We start from the raw sequence: 16,039 nt of genomic DNA, 5'->3' as shown, positions 1-16,039 counted from the left end.
TTAAAGGAACAGGGTGAATAGTGAGGACTCTTATTTGTACATGTAAATGACTACGTATAGATTGTGAACATGTGCACTATAAACACTAAAGACTTTTGAAACAGAAACAACATAGGAAAAGGGAAAGTAATAAATAGTAAACGAACTCAAGACATAAAGGTCTGACTGGGGACTATGAGTGGAAAAAGTAAGAATATCTGGTATCATGGGGCTAGAATGAGGGACGAGGGATGACTAAGTACAGAAGGGGAATTAAAAAAAACAGGTGAAAGAAAAATGAGGGTGTAAGATATCACAAGAAATGTACTCACTGTAACTGTACCCCTTTTGCACAACACCTTGTCAACAAAATTTAATTTAAAAAATCATTTAAAAACTCTATGGTCTCCCTCATAGGGAATAATTAGCACAGGTTTAGGCTAGTCACAGCAGAGGATCACAAGAGCCCAATAGCTATATCCTTATGAACACAAAAGATGATGCTAAGTGAAATGAACTCCATGTTATGGAAAGGAGTGTTATATCACGGTTGTAATTACTTTCAACATGTGATGTGAAACCGTAGCTTCTATTATTGATGATCCTCTTGTATCTCCTTCCTGTGGTTGTACCTGCACTATCTCTGTATCTTATCTGAGTACATTGGAAACCGTGTATACAGGTATTAGAACTAGGAAACTGCAAGGGAATACCAAAATCGAGAGACACAGGGCAAAAAAGACAAACAATTACAAAAGCAATACTTGTAAAACTGTTTACTGTAAATCTACTGAACAACTCATGGGGGGAAAGGGAAGGGGGGAGGGGGGAATGAGGGAGGAGGTAACAAACAGTACAAGAAATGTATCCAATGCCTAACTTATGAAACTGTAACCGCTCTGTATATCAGTTTGACGATAAAAATTTAAAAAAGAAAAGAAAGAAATGGGCTGGGAACTGGTGGTTCATGCCTGTAATCCTAGCTACTCAGGAGGCTGAGATCTGAGGATCTTGGTTCAAAGCCAGCCTGAGCAGGAAAGTCTGTGAGACAATTACCTCCAATTAACCACCAGAAAACTGGAAATGGTGCTGTGGTTCAACTGGTAGAGTGCTAGCATTAAGCTGAAGAGCTCAGGGGCAGCACCCAGGCCCAGAATTCAAGCCACAAAAAAAGAAAAAAGAAATGGAACAAGAGTTTATGAGGCCATGAGTTCCAAATTCCAGTTCCTGGTCTCCATTTCTAGGAGGATATTTCTGACAGAAAAGAATAGTCATGTGTAACTCTTTTTTGGGGGGTGGGGGGGTGGGGGGAAGAGGGGTAAGTGGGCTCCCCCAGCATCCTGCTCATGAACCTCCATGTGCTGTTTTCCAAGTCAGAAAGAGAAGCCCAGGGTGTTCTAGTTGGGCCACCATAATCTACTATGGCCTTGAATATGGGAAAAGAAGCAAGCTCTGAACAGTGGCTTATCCAACCCCCACAGGATGTCATCAGATGGGTTAGCTCCGGCCTTATTCTCCCAGGTGCATGCTCACATGCTTGTCCTCAGGCAGGTCATTCTGACCTAGGCTTAGCTAAAAGTCCCCTCACCCCAGGTAGAACTTTCTACTCTGGGCTTAGCCAAGGATACTGCTCTTGTCCCCAAAGAAGCCAGTGACCACTTTTTATTTTCTACTTCTTTGTTAAGACTTATATGAGCCTACCCAAAAATCCAGTCCCTTGCACAACTTCCAAACCCATGGGAAGGTCTGTGCCCCTCACTGGCAATAAACAGTCCTAGCCTGTTGACAAAAATAGATAGATAGATAGATAGATAGATAGATAGATAGATAGATAGATCAGGGGGAAAGTGAAGGAAGGGGTGACATTGTCCAAAAAGAAATGTACTCATTACCTGACTTGTGAAATATAGCCTTTCTGTACAATACCTTAATAATAAAAATAAAATATATTTTTGAGGGGCTGGGGATATAGCCTAGTGGCAAGAGTGCCTGCCTCGGATACACGAGGCCCTAGGTTCGATTCCCCAGCACCACATATACAGAAAACGGCCAGAAGCGGCGCTGTGGCTCAAGTGGCAGAGTGCTAGCCTTGAGCAGGAAGAAGCCAGGGACAGTGCTCAGGCCCTGAGTCCAAGGCCCAGGACTGGCCAAAAAATAATATATATTTTGAAGCCACAGTTTCCATTGAAAAATATTCATTAAGAAATTTCAGGGCTGGGGATATGGCCTAGTGGCAAGAGTGCCTGCCTCATATACATGAGGCCCTGGGTTCGATTCCCCAGCACCACATATACAGAAAATGGCCAGAAGTGGCACTGTGGCTCAAGTGGCAGAGTGCTAGCCTTGAGCAAAAAGAAGCCAGGGACAGTGCTCAGGCCCTGAGTCCAAGCCCCAGGACTGGCCAAAAAAAAAAAAAAAAAAAAGAAAGAAAGAAAAGAAAGAAATTTCACACATCTCTTGAGTGATCTCTTTTCATTACTCCTAGTTTGTGTGATGGGGAATTGGGATTTAGAGGTAGAAAGGACAGTATGTTCTTTTTATTACCCCAGTTATGGATGCTTTTTTTTTTTTTTTTTTGGCCAGTCCTGGGCCTTGGACTCAGGGCCTGAGCACTGTCCCTGGCTTCTTCCCGCTCAAGGCTAGCACTCTGCCACCTGAGCCACAGCACCCCTTCTGGCCGTTTTCCATATATGTGGTGCTGGGGAATCGAACGGAGAGCTTCATGTGTAGGAGGCAAGCACTCTTGCCACTAGGCCATATTCCCAGCCCCGTCAGTTATGGATGCTTTTATTGACAGGCATTCAATGTAGTTAATAGACAACTTGGCTAAGCATTCTTCTCCTAACATCTGAAAATAAAAATCATGGTCCCTAAATAAAAAGCATGGTCTGTATCTTTCTGTCATTCAGGCTTCATTTCAAATATCACCATCCAAGGAGGCCTTTTTCATCTCCATGTCTTAAGTATATGATCAGATACACTTTGCCACAGTACATTTATTATAATACAGCATTTGATTAATTGGTTGATTAGGTGATTTTTTTCTCCCACCCCACTGAAAAGGAAGCGAGGTGAAAGCTGTAGATTTTCTTTTCTGCTGCCTCCCTCCAGCACCTAGAATGGTGCTTGCGCCTATAGTAGGTAATCACAATCACCAACATTTGTTAAATCAGTCAGTCCCTCTCTGCTTCTATATCAAGTTCTCACAGTTCTCACTATATATTTTGTTCAATACCTGTGACCATTACTGTTTTTATCCGAGCGGAGATGAGCTCTTCCAAGACAGGTTTTGTCTCTTCCTTTAATCGATTCTCCAAGATAAGTAGCCCCAGAAATATTAGGTCCGATTCTACCTTCTCCCTGGGGAGAAACACACACATACATACATGTAAAGTTATATGTGTATATGTGTATGTATGTGTTTATGTCTATATGTGTATATACACAGAGAGAAACATGCATGATTGAATCAAAATATCTCATTATAGCTTACTTACACTAATTAAGACAAAGATTCCTATCAGGGTAGCCCCACTCACTCAAGCCCTGTTTTTTATCTACTGATTATGTGCCAAGAATAATCCACAAAAAAGAACAGGAGGAGACATAGGAGATATTGAGGGACTTGTCGTATTGAATCAAGAGAAAAGAAACATGAAACAAACAAACAAATAAAAATGTAGCTTTGACCTATGTTAAGAATACAAGCATCTCTCCTACCTGCTATGCCTGCCTGATTTTCATGACCTCACTCTGTAGCCACAAGGAGGAGTTCTAGCTCTGATACAAAGTGACAAATGAGTGAAGCAGAAGAAAAAAAAAATTAAGTGCTGGTTTCTCTAGCAACCAAGGCTATAATCAATTCCATGTTAGCCCCAGGAAGTAAGATATAGGTCAACAAATGGGGCCTCTGTGTTAAGGCCAAACCCTTCCCTCTCTTCTCCTGTTCCTGCTTAGAATGTGGATGTTTCTACAAATAAATGAGCTCTCCAAGGTTCCTACCCTCTACAAGGACACTAACAGGAACAGTTTCCCGGACTGGGTGTGGAGGGTGTGGGGCTGCCTGTCTTTAGCGATTTGAAGACTTGTTCATGATTCACTTCTAAGACAGATGTATAATAACAGAACAGGAGCTCAGTGTTATCTTGGGTCTGATACAGATGAAAGCAGCTCCCTGAAAGCCATCTAGTTTGCCCTGTCCATCTCAAAGCTGGACTTCACCACAGCCTGGTCATAACTTTGTTACTGATGCTCCTAGAAAGCTGCTCACACCTCCACCCGAGGGTCAGCAGGAAACAGAGGTTTCAGCAGCTCAGCTCAAAGCAGATTCTGAAGGAGGGCTTTCTCTACTGCCTGACACTGGGCCTGACACTGTCCCTCCAGCTTCATCTCTCACTAAAGAATTCCACCCTGGCTCCAGCTCAATTGAACTTCTCACCAAGGATAAGCTCAGTAGCTAGCCATCACCAGACATTGGTGCTTGACTGCTCTTAGGCTTTCTTTCTCATTTCATAGAAATGGCTATGAAGTCTTGGTGCTGATATTATTCCTGTATTTCGAGACAATTCACATGCTATTCTGCTGTTCAAGGCTTCCCCAGATAGAAATAATTGTTCCCTTGGCATCTTACTTTTGCCTCATTTTATTTGCACATTTTATTGGTCCATATATTAGCATTCTTAGCTTTTTTATCTACCTCTTTCTATTCTCTAACTGCAAGCCCATCTGATTCAAGACTGTATTCATTGAGGCCCACATGGTACCACACATAGGAAGAGCTTAGCAAAGTTGTGCTAGTTGAAATGCTCTGATGATGCCTGCTTGTGGACAAATGAAGCTAAAAAAAAAAAAGCATTTCCTTTATAGTGTTCTCAATGGAAACTCAGACTCTATTGTTATTCACTAAGCATCTAAAAAGTATCACAAATAGGACTGAGGAAAAGAGGGACAGAATATTCAGAGACAAGACTATAGTATCCCCTGACTCCAGAGATATACATTTAACCATGAAGAAAAGATCAGCCATGGACCACTTTGTTTATACTGAAAGCTAGATGAAGAAAGCAGAGTCCTCTGGAGATTGAAAGGAGGGTACAATCATGTCTGGGTAGGATAACTAGAGAAGCTTTCCTGGAGGAGGTTATTTTGAGCTGGTCCTTGAAGGACAACTTATCCCACCCCTGATTGAGGGCCTACAATATTTCTCATGACCTCACACTCAGGCTTCAGGGTTTAAACAGTATCAGAGATGACCAACCACAAGTTTCCATATTAGGTTGAGGAAATGGCTGCAGGGTACACATCTAATATAGCCTATGGGCCACCTTGCTACTTGGAGTTCCAGCTCTGATGCACAGTCTCTGTAGACTTTAGTGAATAAATCAAGAGACTGGTTCTGATCTCACCCCATCACTGCCTTGCTGTGTGTCCATGAGTAAATGCCTTTCCTTATTTGGTAATTACTTCATCTTTGAATTTCTGAGGTCTCTGACTATCTCCATCATCCCATCATTGTTTTTCATGAGTCATGAAATAGGGGTACTCCCTTGAAGGCTCTCAAATTCTGGAGCTTGGGCTAGCATGCTCTGTCTTCCTTCTTCCAGTACAACTAGTGCATTTCCTCATGAAGCATCTAAAGCTAGTAAAGAATGATAGCAGCAATATCAAGTGACCACTGTTACCCCTAGGGTTAAACTTTATGCTCTTAAAAGTCAAGTGACTTTTTTTTTTTGTTTGTTTGTTTTTTGCCAGTTTTGGGGCTTGGACTCAGGGCCTGAGCACTGTCCCTGGCTTCTTTTTGCTCAAGGCTAGCACTCTGCCACTTGAGCCACAGCGCCCCTTCTGGCCATTTTCTGTATACGTGGTGCTGGGGAATCGAACCTAGGGCTTCATGTATGGGAGACAGCTCTCTTGCCACTAGGCCATATTCCCAGCCCCCATGTGACTTTTAAGAAAATGTATGCATAAAGTGGGCCAAAAACATTTAAAGGAACTCTGTTATCACTGGTGGACACACACAGGTATACATACACTCAAGCAAACAAACAAATACAGTAAACACAGAGAGAACGGCACCACATCCCACCCGCTTTGGGAATATTTCATTGAATATTTATGGATACCTAAAATTGCTTATACTTATCCTAAGTAAGTTTAGGCTTACACTGTTGATACTATACTATTATACTACTTTATTCCATACTGTGTTAGCTTCATATACATAGTATTAAACAGGGCTAACATTTCATATGCTTCCCTTACCTATCCTGCACATATAAACACCAAGTATTATTGCACACTATTGACTTTTCCAGGCCTGTAATTACCCTCTTAGGAGTTTTATAAAGAGTTGGGTACTATTTCTCAGTCTGAACTTGAAGGCATTTGAGACTATACTAGGTAGCCCACCTGTATCTGTCTGCACCTGTAGCTGCCACGGGCTCAGTGATTCTATACATCATGGAAGCTGTTTACTCACTGTTGTTTTAATGGAGCCAGATGGGCATTTACTAAAGTACTGCTTTTTATGAGTTTTTTGTTTCACTTTTTTTTTCCTTTTAACTCTATAGGAAGATATAACATTTACTTTTTGTTTTTATTTTGTACAATGGATATGTGTGGGTAATGCCACATATAAATTCTTAGTATACTAAATGAAGAGTCTAAAATTCAGCTATAACTACAGCATGTTGAGCCCAATTTATTTGAAAACAGATAGTTTAGACCTTCTACATTTAAAATAACAAATGAGCCTTGGTTAACTCAATAGCAGTGTAACCAGTAGTGCATTGGAAATGGCTTTGAAGGCAAAATAAACATGGTAGCATAAAAACAGTGGAAAATAAAACCACAAAAAATTAAGTAGAACCATAATTACTGCAGTTCATTTAAACTGTTGAGCAGCCCTGTTTATATATATATATATATATATATAATATATATATATATATATAGGAATACGTACTACATACATGTTATGTGTAGATTTCCCCCAGATGTTAAATAGCTGATCTATGGTCAGATCTCTAGCTAAATAGAGGTGTGTGTTGTGTGTGTGTGTGTGTGTGTGTGTGTGTGTGTTTCTGTAAATATTACCTAGGTTACATGTTTCATTATGATATATATTTTTAGTACTGTTCATCAAGCAAATGTTACGTTTCATTACTTCCAACCAATCCACAAACTATAGTTTTCCCTTAAATGCAGGCATGACCACAGTGCTAAACCCTGAAACACCAGTTATTGTCATCTGTCTTCACATAGATGTAGAGTTGCACTGTATTTTACATTTAAAAAAAAAATCATTCCTCCTAAATTCTCTCAGCTTCACATCTGCTTTGTGATTTTGACATTGCAAGGATGACTAGATCCCTATTTAAAAATATTTAGAGACACTTCATGCACAAAGGCTGAGTAGGCCATGTTACTGTATACACCTGTCCAGCACCCTCAAGTCCCATCCCGGTCTCATATGTCACCTTCCCACCATAGCATCCAGTTTTATGAAACTCTTCTCCTTTACCTTTACCTTTTCAAAGCAATTGTATGGTGGTCAGATTCCAGCTTCTTGTAGGCTAATGCTATGACCCGGAAACCCTGTGTTGTATAAATCTGAAGTTCACTAATAAAACTAGGTGGCACTGTTAAGAAAACAACACAGGATTAGTATGTAGCATTTACTTAGGCTGATAAAGTCATTACAAGCGATTCTTCTAAAAAGGTTACACAAATGAGTCATGAGATATTGTCAAGGTTACTTCTTAGACTCCAGTGAAGCTGAAATGACAAGGAACCATATTTTTAAACATGAAAAAGAATAGAGAACATGAAGAATTCTTTCTGTCCAGTTTAATCATCACATTTGTTGAGGGTCAGCTATATGCTAGGCATTTGCAATACAGAGAATAAGCTTGAAGCTCTGCTCTAAGGATCTCTGTTGAGTTGGGTAACAGTTACTATACTAATACTATAATCAAAGGAGATCATTGCTGTGATCCAGCCATCACATCAGGATGCGGAAGCACTTGGAGGGAGGTTGATAGTTGGCTGGAAGGAAGTGGGTAGGTGAGGCAAGGAAAGCCCTTTGCAGCTGAGACCACCATGACCTCCACATAGAAGCATGAGACAGCAAACCTTGAGTAGTTGGCTCTGCTCAGGGGAAGCACAGAATGTGAAGAAAGGAATGGAAAGGCAAATGTGGGATGCTCAGTAGGAGTCAGATTGTAAAGGTATTATCTATGATTCTATAGGACTATGACAATGTAGGTTACATTCTATGGGACAACAGTGAAAGGGAACAAAGCAAAAGAAAAATAATGTAGCTGTGATGAAATCACCTATCAGTTCACAGCATGGGATGTGATTGGAAGCAGGGAGACAATTCACCAGGCATTGAAACAATGAGATATGGGAGGGCCCCAGCTGATACATTAACAGAGGAATCAGGGATGAGTCTAAAATTAGGGTACCACTACTCAGGACGGTACATTGGGAATTACAGCAAGTGAGAAAGGTAAAGCATGATTTTGGTATTGAATTGGAATTCCAAAGAGTCAACTAATTAGTGATGACCAGGCAGCAGCTGGATTCAAAGATCAGGTACAAGGGCGGACATAGTCAGCTAGAACTACAGATGTGCCCATTTGAAATACAAATCTGTCCACAAACCTGTCTCAGGTTGGCAAAAGCTAGCCACTCTCTCTGGTGCACCTTTCATGAATACCAGTCGGTCCCCTCCTATCTCCTGGACAATGACTGTCATCCTCTGCAAGGCTGATGAGAATGGGAACTGGTGCAGGATTGCAATTCCTTCCACAGAGACCTGAGTGAGGGATAGGAAAGCAGGAGGAACATACTGGCACATTTTCCAGTTACTGGGAATTCACTACTCCACTTTTATTCCTTATTTTAGAAAATAAAGAGGAGCAAGGCACCAGTGGCTCATGACCCTAACCCTAGCTACTCAGGAGGCTGAGATCTGAGGAGCAGTTCAAAGACAGCCTGGATGGGAAAGTCCATGAAACTTTTATCTCTAATTAATCACAAAAAAAGAAGTAGAGCTGTGGCTCAAATGTTGGAGTACAAAAAAATACTTTCATGGACAGCAACCAGGCCTTGAGTTCAAGCCTCACAACCAGCACAGAAAGGAAAGGAAAGGAAGGAAAGGATAGAAGGAAAAGGAAAGGAAGGAAAGAAGGAAGGAGAGAGGGAGGGAGAGAGGGAGGGAGGGAGGGAGGGAGGGAGGGAGGGAGGGAGGGAGGGAGAGAGGGAGGGAGGGAGGGAACAGAGAAAATGTCTCATCATTTTTCACCCCTGAAATTCAAAGTTACAACTGTGAACTTTCAAAAATTGTTTGTCAGAAGGGAGTTTCCATTGCTTTTGGGAGTTGTGGGGTGAATGGCATACTGGCTTACCTGGTTGGCTGTTTTGCAGGGCTTAACTACCAGGGCATGGGCTGGCACTCCCTTGATGTGGAAATCATCCCCAGAAATTGCCATTTCCTATTTCACAAATGAGATATTTCACTGTAGAGATTTGTTTATTGACATCTATTGATTCTGTGCTCAAGCCTTGTCCCTAAGAAAATCTTCCAACCAGCTCAGTATGCTTACAACACCTCTGCCCTCTGCTAGAAGGAGGTGAAGCAAACATATTCTACCCATCCTAGCAACAAAACAAATAAGAGTATAACAATGCATTGGAAATGCTACAGCACTTGAAGGACAGATGCGCCTGAATTATTCATGCAATTTATCCAACTTTCTCTGTTGCAATGTGCTGCACAAAGGCTCATTTCTATTTCTGAGGAGCTTAACTTAAAAATGATGAGCCTGAGTGGCCAGACTTATTTTGTGTGAAGCAGGCACCATGCTGTCTTTCTTTGAGTGGAGTTCACTGTTGATCCTGCCATTCCTTACCTGTCTACTTTGGACTGATGGCTCTTTAAGACAAGGTGGGTGTGGGCAGGGATACTGATACACATGGCTAACATTCCCTAATTACTATATGAATGACTATAAATTATAGTCAAATGAATCCTTTACCTAAAGGTATCGAAGCACTTTCTCATTGAGTGGCTGGAAAAAGAAAAAGATCTCAGTGAGGTAGTTGTAATCTCTATTTAGAGATACAGAAACAGAAATCCAGCAAGGATGAAGAATTGGCGAAGTTAGGCCAGTCACTACGACATCACCTTCTGCCACAGGTGGAAGGGCTCAGGTGCCCATAATGGTCCCAGGGCCTAGTCTGAAAGCAGCTGCAGAGATGGGATGGTGGCTGGATAGATTCCTAGTACCCCCCTCCCCACCCCAGCTCACCCAGAGCAACTCCAGCTATTTGGCTTTTAAAGAGTGCTTTTGAGTCTATGTTTCTTTGGGTCTGGCTCACTTCACTTAGTATGATTTTTTTCCACGTCCTTCCTTCTATTGCCTTACAAATGGGGCAATGTCATTCTTTCTGACAGAGGCATAGAATTCCATTGTGTATATGTGCCACTTCTTCCTAATCTACTCGTCTATTGAGGGGTATCTGGGTTGGTTCCATATTTTAATGATGACACATTGTGCTGTGATGAACATAGTTGTGCTGGTGGGACTCCATAGTTTGCCTCATTGGGAATAATTAGTATACATCTAGGATAGTCCTAGCAGAAGATCACAATAGCTCAATAGCTATATCCATATGAACACATAAGATGATGGAAACAAGTGGTATGTCATTGTTGTTGTTATTTTCAACATACCATTTGAAATTATGCCCTTTTTCTTTTGTATTCCATTCCCGTGGTTTTACCCCTGATATCACTGTAACTGATTTTAGTACCCTGGATATTATATATACAGGTATTGGAACTAGGGAAGGGTAAGGGAATACCTAAATCTAGAGACAAAGGATAAAAAGAGAAACCAATGCAATAGCAATACTTACAAAACTATATGGTGTAAACCAACTGTACAACTCATGGGGGAGAGAGGGAAATGGGGAAGGGGTAAATGAGGGAGGAGGGTAACAAGTTGGATAAGAAATGTACTCTCTGAATAAAAATTTGGAAAAAAAAAAGAAATGTACTCTCTGCCTTACATATGAAACTGTAACCCCTTTGACAATAAAGAAGTTTTTTTAATACTGTTTTTGAATCTATGTCTTGTAAAGAACAGATTCTAGCTCCTTCCCTTGTTTTATAAGAACACTATGATCGTGAGAGCCAAGGCCTCAACACAAGAATTTCACAAGGTTAAGGAGTAGAGCAGAGCTGAATTTAGAACTGGAAGAGCCAGATTCCTGAACTATATCTGCTCTTAAATCTGGTTCAAAGTCCCAGGAGGAAAAAGTAATCTACAATGGCCTTCCTTTCTGTCATTCCTTGACTTACAAAATCAATCAAAAGAAGATACTGCATTAGCAGGAATAAAACGTGTGGTCACTGAGTCTGTGCGTTTACTCAACCCTTGAAGAAAGCAGTGTTTCCAAATTCCCAAATTCTGGAAAACATCTTTTTCATTTATTTAGTTTTAATTGAAAAATAATTGTGCATATTTATGGATACAGTGCAATGTTATGATCCAAATATATACTGTACAGATATTCTATTGGGCTAATTAATGTATCTATCTCCTCCTAGAAAGTTTTGAAAGCAATGTTGTTTGTAAACCACAAAAAGAGTTAGAACCAATGGGGAAGAATGATGGAAGGGGTAGCCCTGATCAAAATGCATTGTACTCATGATCTGACATTGAATTGAAACCCTCTATACAATTACTTAATAATCATTTTTTTTTTGCCAGTCTTGGGGCTTGAACTCAGGGCCCAAGTACTCTCCCTGGCTTCTTTTTGCTCAAGACTAGCACTCTACCTCTTGAGCCAGAGCACCACTTCCAGCTTTTTCTGTATATGTAGTGCGAAGGAATAGAATCCAGGGCTTCGTGCATGCTAGGCAAGCAAAGCACTCTACCACTAGACCACATTCTCAGCCCCTAAAGATAATTTTTTTAAAGAAATAAAAAGGAAAATAAAACCTGAGTTCAATGGGTCACTCCTGTAATCCTAGCTACTCAGGAAGCTGAGATATGAGGATCATGATTCAAAGCCAGCTAGGACAGGAATTTCCTTCAGATTCTTATCTCCAGTTAATCACCAGAAAACCAGAAGTGGTGCTTGGCTCAAATGGTAGAGCACTAGCCTTGGGCTGAAGAGCTCAGGGATAGCACCTCAAGCCCCACAATCAACAACAACAAAAAAAAAACTTGAATTCCGCTGAGAGAGAGAGAGAGAAGAGAGAGAGAGAGAGAGAGATTAAAAACAAACCAACCCTGGCATATGCACTTACCTACTAAAAAAAAACAGTAGAAAAGGTTGAGAAATAGTAATAGAGGTATTTCAGTGACACTAATACTAGCTAACTTACAATATGTGCCAAACACTGTATTGAGGATTTTTAATTCATTGTCCCATTTAATCTTTGCAACAATCCTACAATGTAGATACTACTATTTGCTGCTTCATACAGGTGAGAAAACTAAGCTTAGATTTGCTGCAGCCTCATTTCATATTGGAAACCTACATTTTTATAAGTATTAAATGGCTGTGATAAAGCCTGTGTTGTGCTGATATTCCAGAAGCTTGAGGCTTACCCAGGTGGTGGCTTCAAACATTTTGAGGTCCAGAGGGTCTCCCTGGATGGTCCCATCAAGAATAATCAGAGAGTGGCAGCTGGCCATAGCTGCACACAGTGGGCTCCAGGGCAAAGTCTTGCCTGAGGCAAAGCTGTGGATTTGCTGGAAACTAAGGGAGAAAAGGAGAACAAAACCTTCAGTCCTTTTTTGCACAACACCTTGTCAAAAAAATTGTGTTTAATTAATAAATAAATTACAAAAAAAGTTAAATAGGTAAATACCAGTCACACCCCAAACCAAGAATTTAACAAAGAGTATTTTGCTTGCCAAAAAAAAAAAGAACAAAAAAACAAAACCAACCTTCAGTCCTAATTCCCTCATGTTAAAATGGGAGCATTTGGGAAGTGAACATCTTTTATTTAATACACCTTGATGTGTTACATACCACTCTCCATTCCTCCCAAAATAAGAGTGCTTCATTCAACCAACATCCCTAGGTAAATTCACTGAGTATAAGAAATATCTTGGAGGTTCTTTCAAACTCTTTTTTTAAGCCTTACTGGGGATTTGAATTCAGGGCCCTGCACCTGCTAAGCAAGTGCTCTACCATGTGAGCCATATGCTTAGCCTTTATATGGTTTGGTGATTTTTTTTTATAAAGGATCTCACATTTATGCCCAGTCAGCCTGGACCATGATTCTCCTATTCACATTTCCCACGTAGCTGAGATGATAGGCACATGCCTACCATGCTTTTCTTGGATGAGATGGGGGATACGGGTCTTGCAAACTTTTTCTCAGGGCTAACCTTGAACTGAGATCTGCCAAGTCTCTGTCTCTTGAGTAGGTAGGATGATAGGCATGTGCCACCATCCTCAGCCTTTCAAGCTTTAGAATATCAAAATTTAAGGAAAAGAAAAATGGGAGTGTAAGATATCTGTATTCACTGCTTTATTATGTAACTGTATCCCCTTTACACAACACCTTATCAATAAAATTTTTTGAAAAAGAGTATAAAATATCAAATTTTAATAAGAATAGAAGTATTGCCCTTATTTCCAAGATCCTCCACTCTCATCACAACTACTAGGCCACTTTTTTCCTAACTTTGTTGATAGGACAGATCAGCTCATACGCTAGTGGTGTGTGAGTAAATTTCCCTTGACCAATCTTTCAGGGCAAGGAGTTTCTTCCATAACTTATTTTCAACATATTTGATTGATTGACCCACAGTAGGCAGTCAAAAAAAGTTATAAGTAAATGAATATGTGAGTTGGTTCCTGGAAACCTATGAGATTATCTAAGTAAAGAAATGATGACTTGGGATAGAGAACAGAGAATAGTAAAAGAGGTAGATTGACCAAGATGCATTGTATTTATAAACTGATTGGTTGAATGGTAACTTAAAAATTATTTTTAAATATTTTAGAAGAGAAAGTCTTACATGTACTAAAAAATGAAACACAATATTTACTACAATAAAAACTTAAAATAGAAAACATAAATAAACATAAAAAATCAAAATCAGATTGAAAGGAAGAAATGAGCACCCACAAATGAGCACCTCTTCAACTCTGGCCTCTAGGGACCATATTGCCCTATAGACTCCAAGCACTTCCTGTGGAAAGTGACCTCACCTTCAATCTATGGGAAAACAAATCAAAGATCACTACTGCAGAGTAGACATCACTGAGTTGAACTTTAGGCACACTAGTGGAATGCAACTATCCCACTGCAGTCTTGTTAGCCCATCCCTTCTTGTGTGTGCAGTATAATATTTGGCCTGCAAAGTAGATTGTCCCATTTGGAGCACATCTGAGTAGAAAGAAGTTACTTCCTACACAAAGCAAAATCTGCCATGCAGAATCTACTTGATCCACTTCCTCCACCTGTCATTTTCTTTCTTATTTGTGGGACAACTGTGCTCTAACCTCTATCCCTAGGCAAAGTCACAAGCTCAAGACACCCGTATCCAGCCCACCTTCTATAAAGATAGGGTTTTGTGGGCTTTTCTGCCTGGGCTGTCTGGCTCCTTGATCTTCTTAATCTTAGCTTTCTCAGTAATTGGAATTATAGATGTGAACCACTGGAACCCAGTTTGCACACTGCATTTCATGAAATACAGTCATAGGTGGCTGTAGCTTTTTTGTATTTGAAATCACTTTTATTACAAAGTTAACCTCAGAAGTTCTGTCATATTGCTTCCTGGAGTTTGCATTCAAAGATTCTTTACATCACACTAAGAGTTCAAAATTCCTTGACTTAATATTGACCCTTTTGTTCCTACCTATTATTTTATGTCACAATAATAAGTCATCTTAGTGGTTTACAATATGCCATATGGTATTTTAGCAAATTTAAAAAGGAAGATGATCAGCAGCACTATTGTTAAAACAGAAGCTTAAGCTCATACTGAAAATCACAGATCAGGAAAAGAAAATCTCCTTTTTATAATGACACACATCCTTGTCATCAGTCTGAAATTCTGGCAATATAATTCTGACAAAGGGTCAGGCCAGATTCTGGTTGTCACAACAAATACATAGAACTCTGTATCAAATTTTTATTTGAATATTTATGATTTGCAAGAAAAGCCTGAAGTCTCTGCCACATGGTTTTGGCTCTTTCTAGAAAAGGTAAGGTTTATTCAAGATAAATTCTCCTTTACCCTGTAAATAGTTAATAACTTATAGAATAGGTTAACTTTCATTTCACTAATCGATTTCATCAAATTATTTACTTTAACTTAATGTTTTGGGTGGATGCCAGATTGGAAGATAAACATAGGTGTAAAACATAGAATCATGTATTATATATACATACATACATACATATGCATGTATAACGTGTTCGTAATTGGAACCATTTGAGGAAATTGGGGAAGAAAACATTAAAGGGTGGCAATACTGAGATACACCACATGAATAAAGAAAGCAAAGTGAAGCTCACTGAAAGTTGTTGAATTATAAGGATTAGAGAGGATGGGTAAAAAGAGAGTAAAGGAGAGGCTCAAACTGATTAAAATTGTGTGTTTGTGTGTGTGTGTGCGTGTGAAATACCACAGTAAAACACCTTTGAACATTTAGCATGCACCTTCACACAAGTACGTGTGTGAAAATTACTGAGTCTGGCTTGGGAAGAAGGTAGTGGAAAAGAGGGAGAAGGAGGGAGGGAATTTGATCAAGGTACAATATACCTTGATATACTATGTACACATATGAAGAGGTCAAAATGAAATCCTTCTGTACAAGTTCTTGATACTAATAAAATGTAAACCCTTTATAAAAATTATACAAATTGCTGTTTGAGCCATTTGAAGCCAGCTCTGCCCTCTTTGAATGGAGGACAAAAAAAGGGCAAGAGGAAGGAAGGAAGGCTTACATAAGCCTTAACCTGAACCTGAACCTATTAAATGTGCTTATTGACGTATAATCAGCCAATTTTAGACAT

At 40.0% G+C, this 16,039-nt stretch overlaps 1 protein-coding gene across 1 annotated transcript in view; it reads right to left on the bottom strand.

The window, feature by feature from the left end:
* Positions 1-16,039, bottom strand: part of Atp13a4 (ATPase 13A4) — a 160,232-nt gene that overhangs the window by 26,274 nt on the left and 117,919 nt on the right. The window contains exons 15-19 of the mRNA XM_048345836.1: positions 12,609-12,759; positions 9,393-9,479; positions 8,647-8,800; positions 7,508-7,619; positions 3,215-3,339 (exon numbers count right to left, since the gene is read on the bottom strand). Of these exons, the coding sequence (XP_048201793.1) occupies positions 3,215-3,339; positions 7,508-7,619; positions 8,647-8,800; positions 9,393-9,479; positions 12,609-12,759 (629 nt within the window). The remainder of the gene's footprint in view (positions 1-3,214; positions 3,340-7,507; positions 7,620-8,646; positions 8,801-9,392; positions 9,480-12,608; positions 12,760-16,039) is intronic.

The sequence above is a fragment of the Perognathus longimembris genome, chromosome 5 (assembly GCF_023159225.1).
Source record: "Perognathus longimembris pacificus isolate PPM17 chromosome 5, ASM2315922v1, whole genome shotgun sequence".
Lineage (NCBI taxonomy): Eukaryota > Metazoa > Chordata > Mammalia > Rodentia > Heteromyidae > Perognathus > Perognathus longimembris.
The sequence above is the reverse complement of the archived record's forward strand: the minus strand, read 5'-3'. Positions and strand labels throughout refer to the sequence as shown.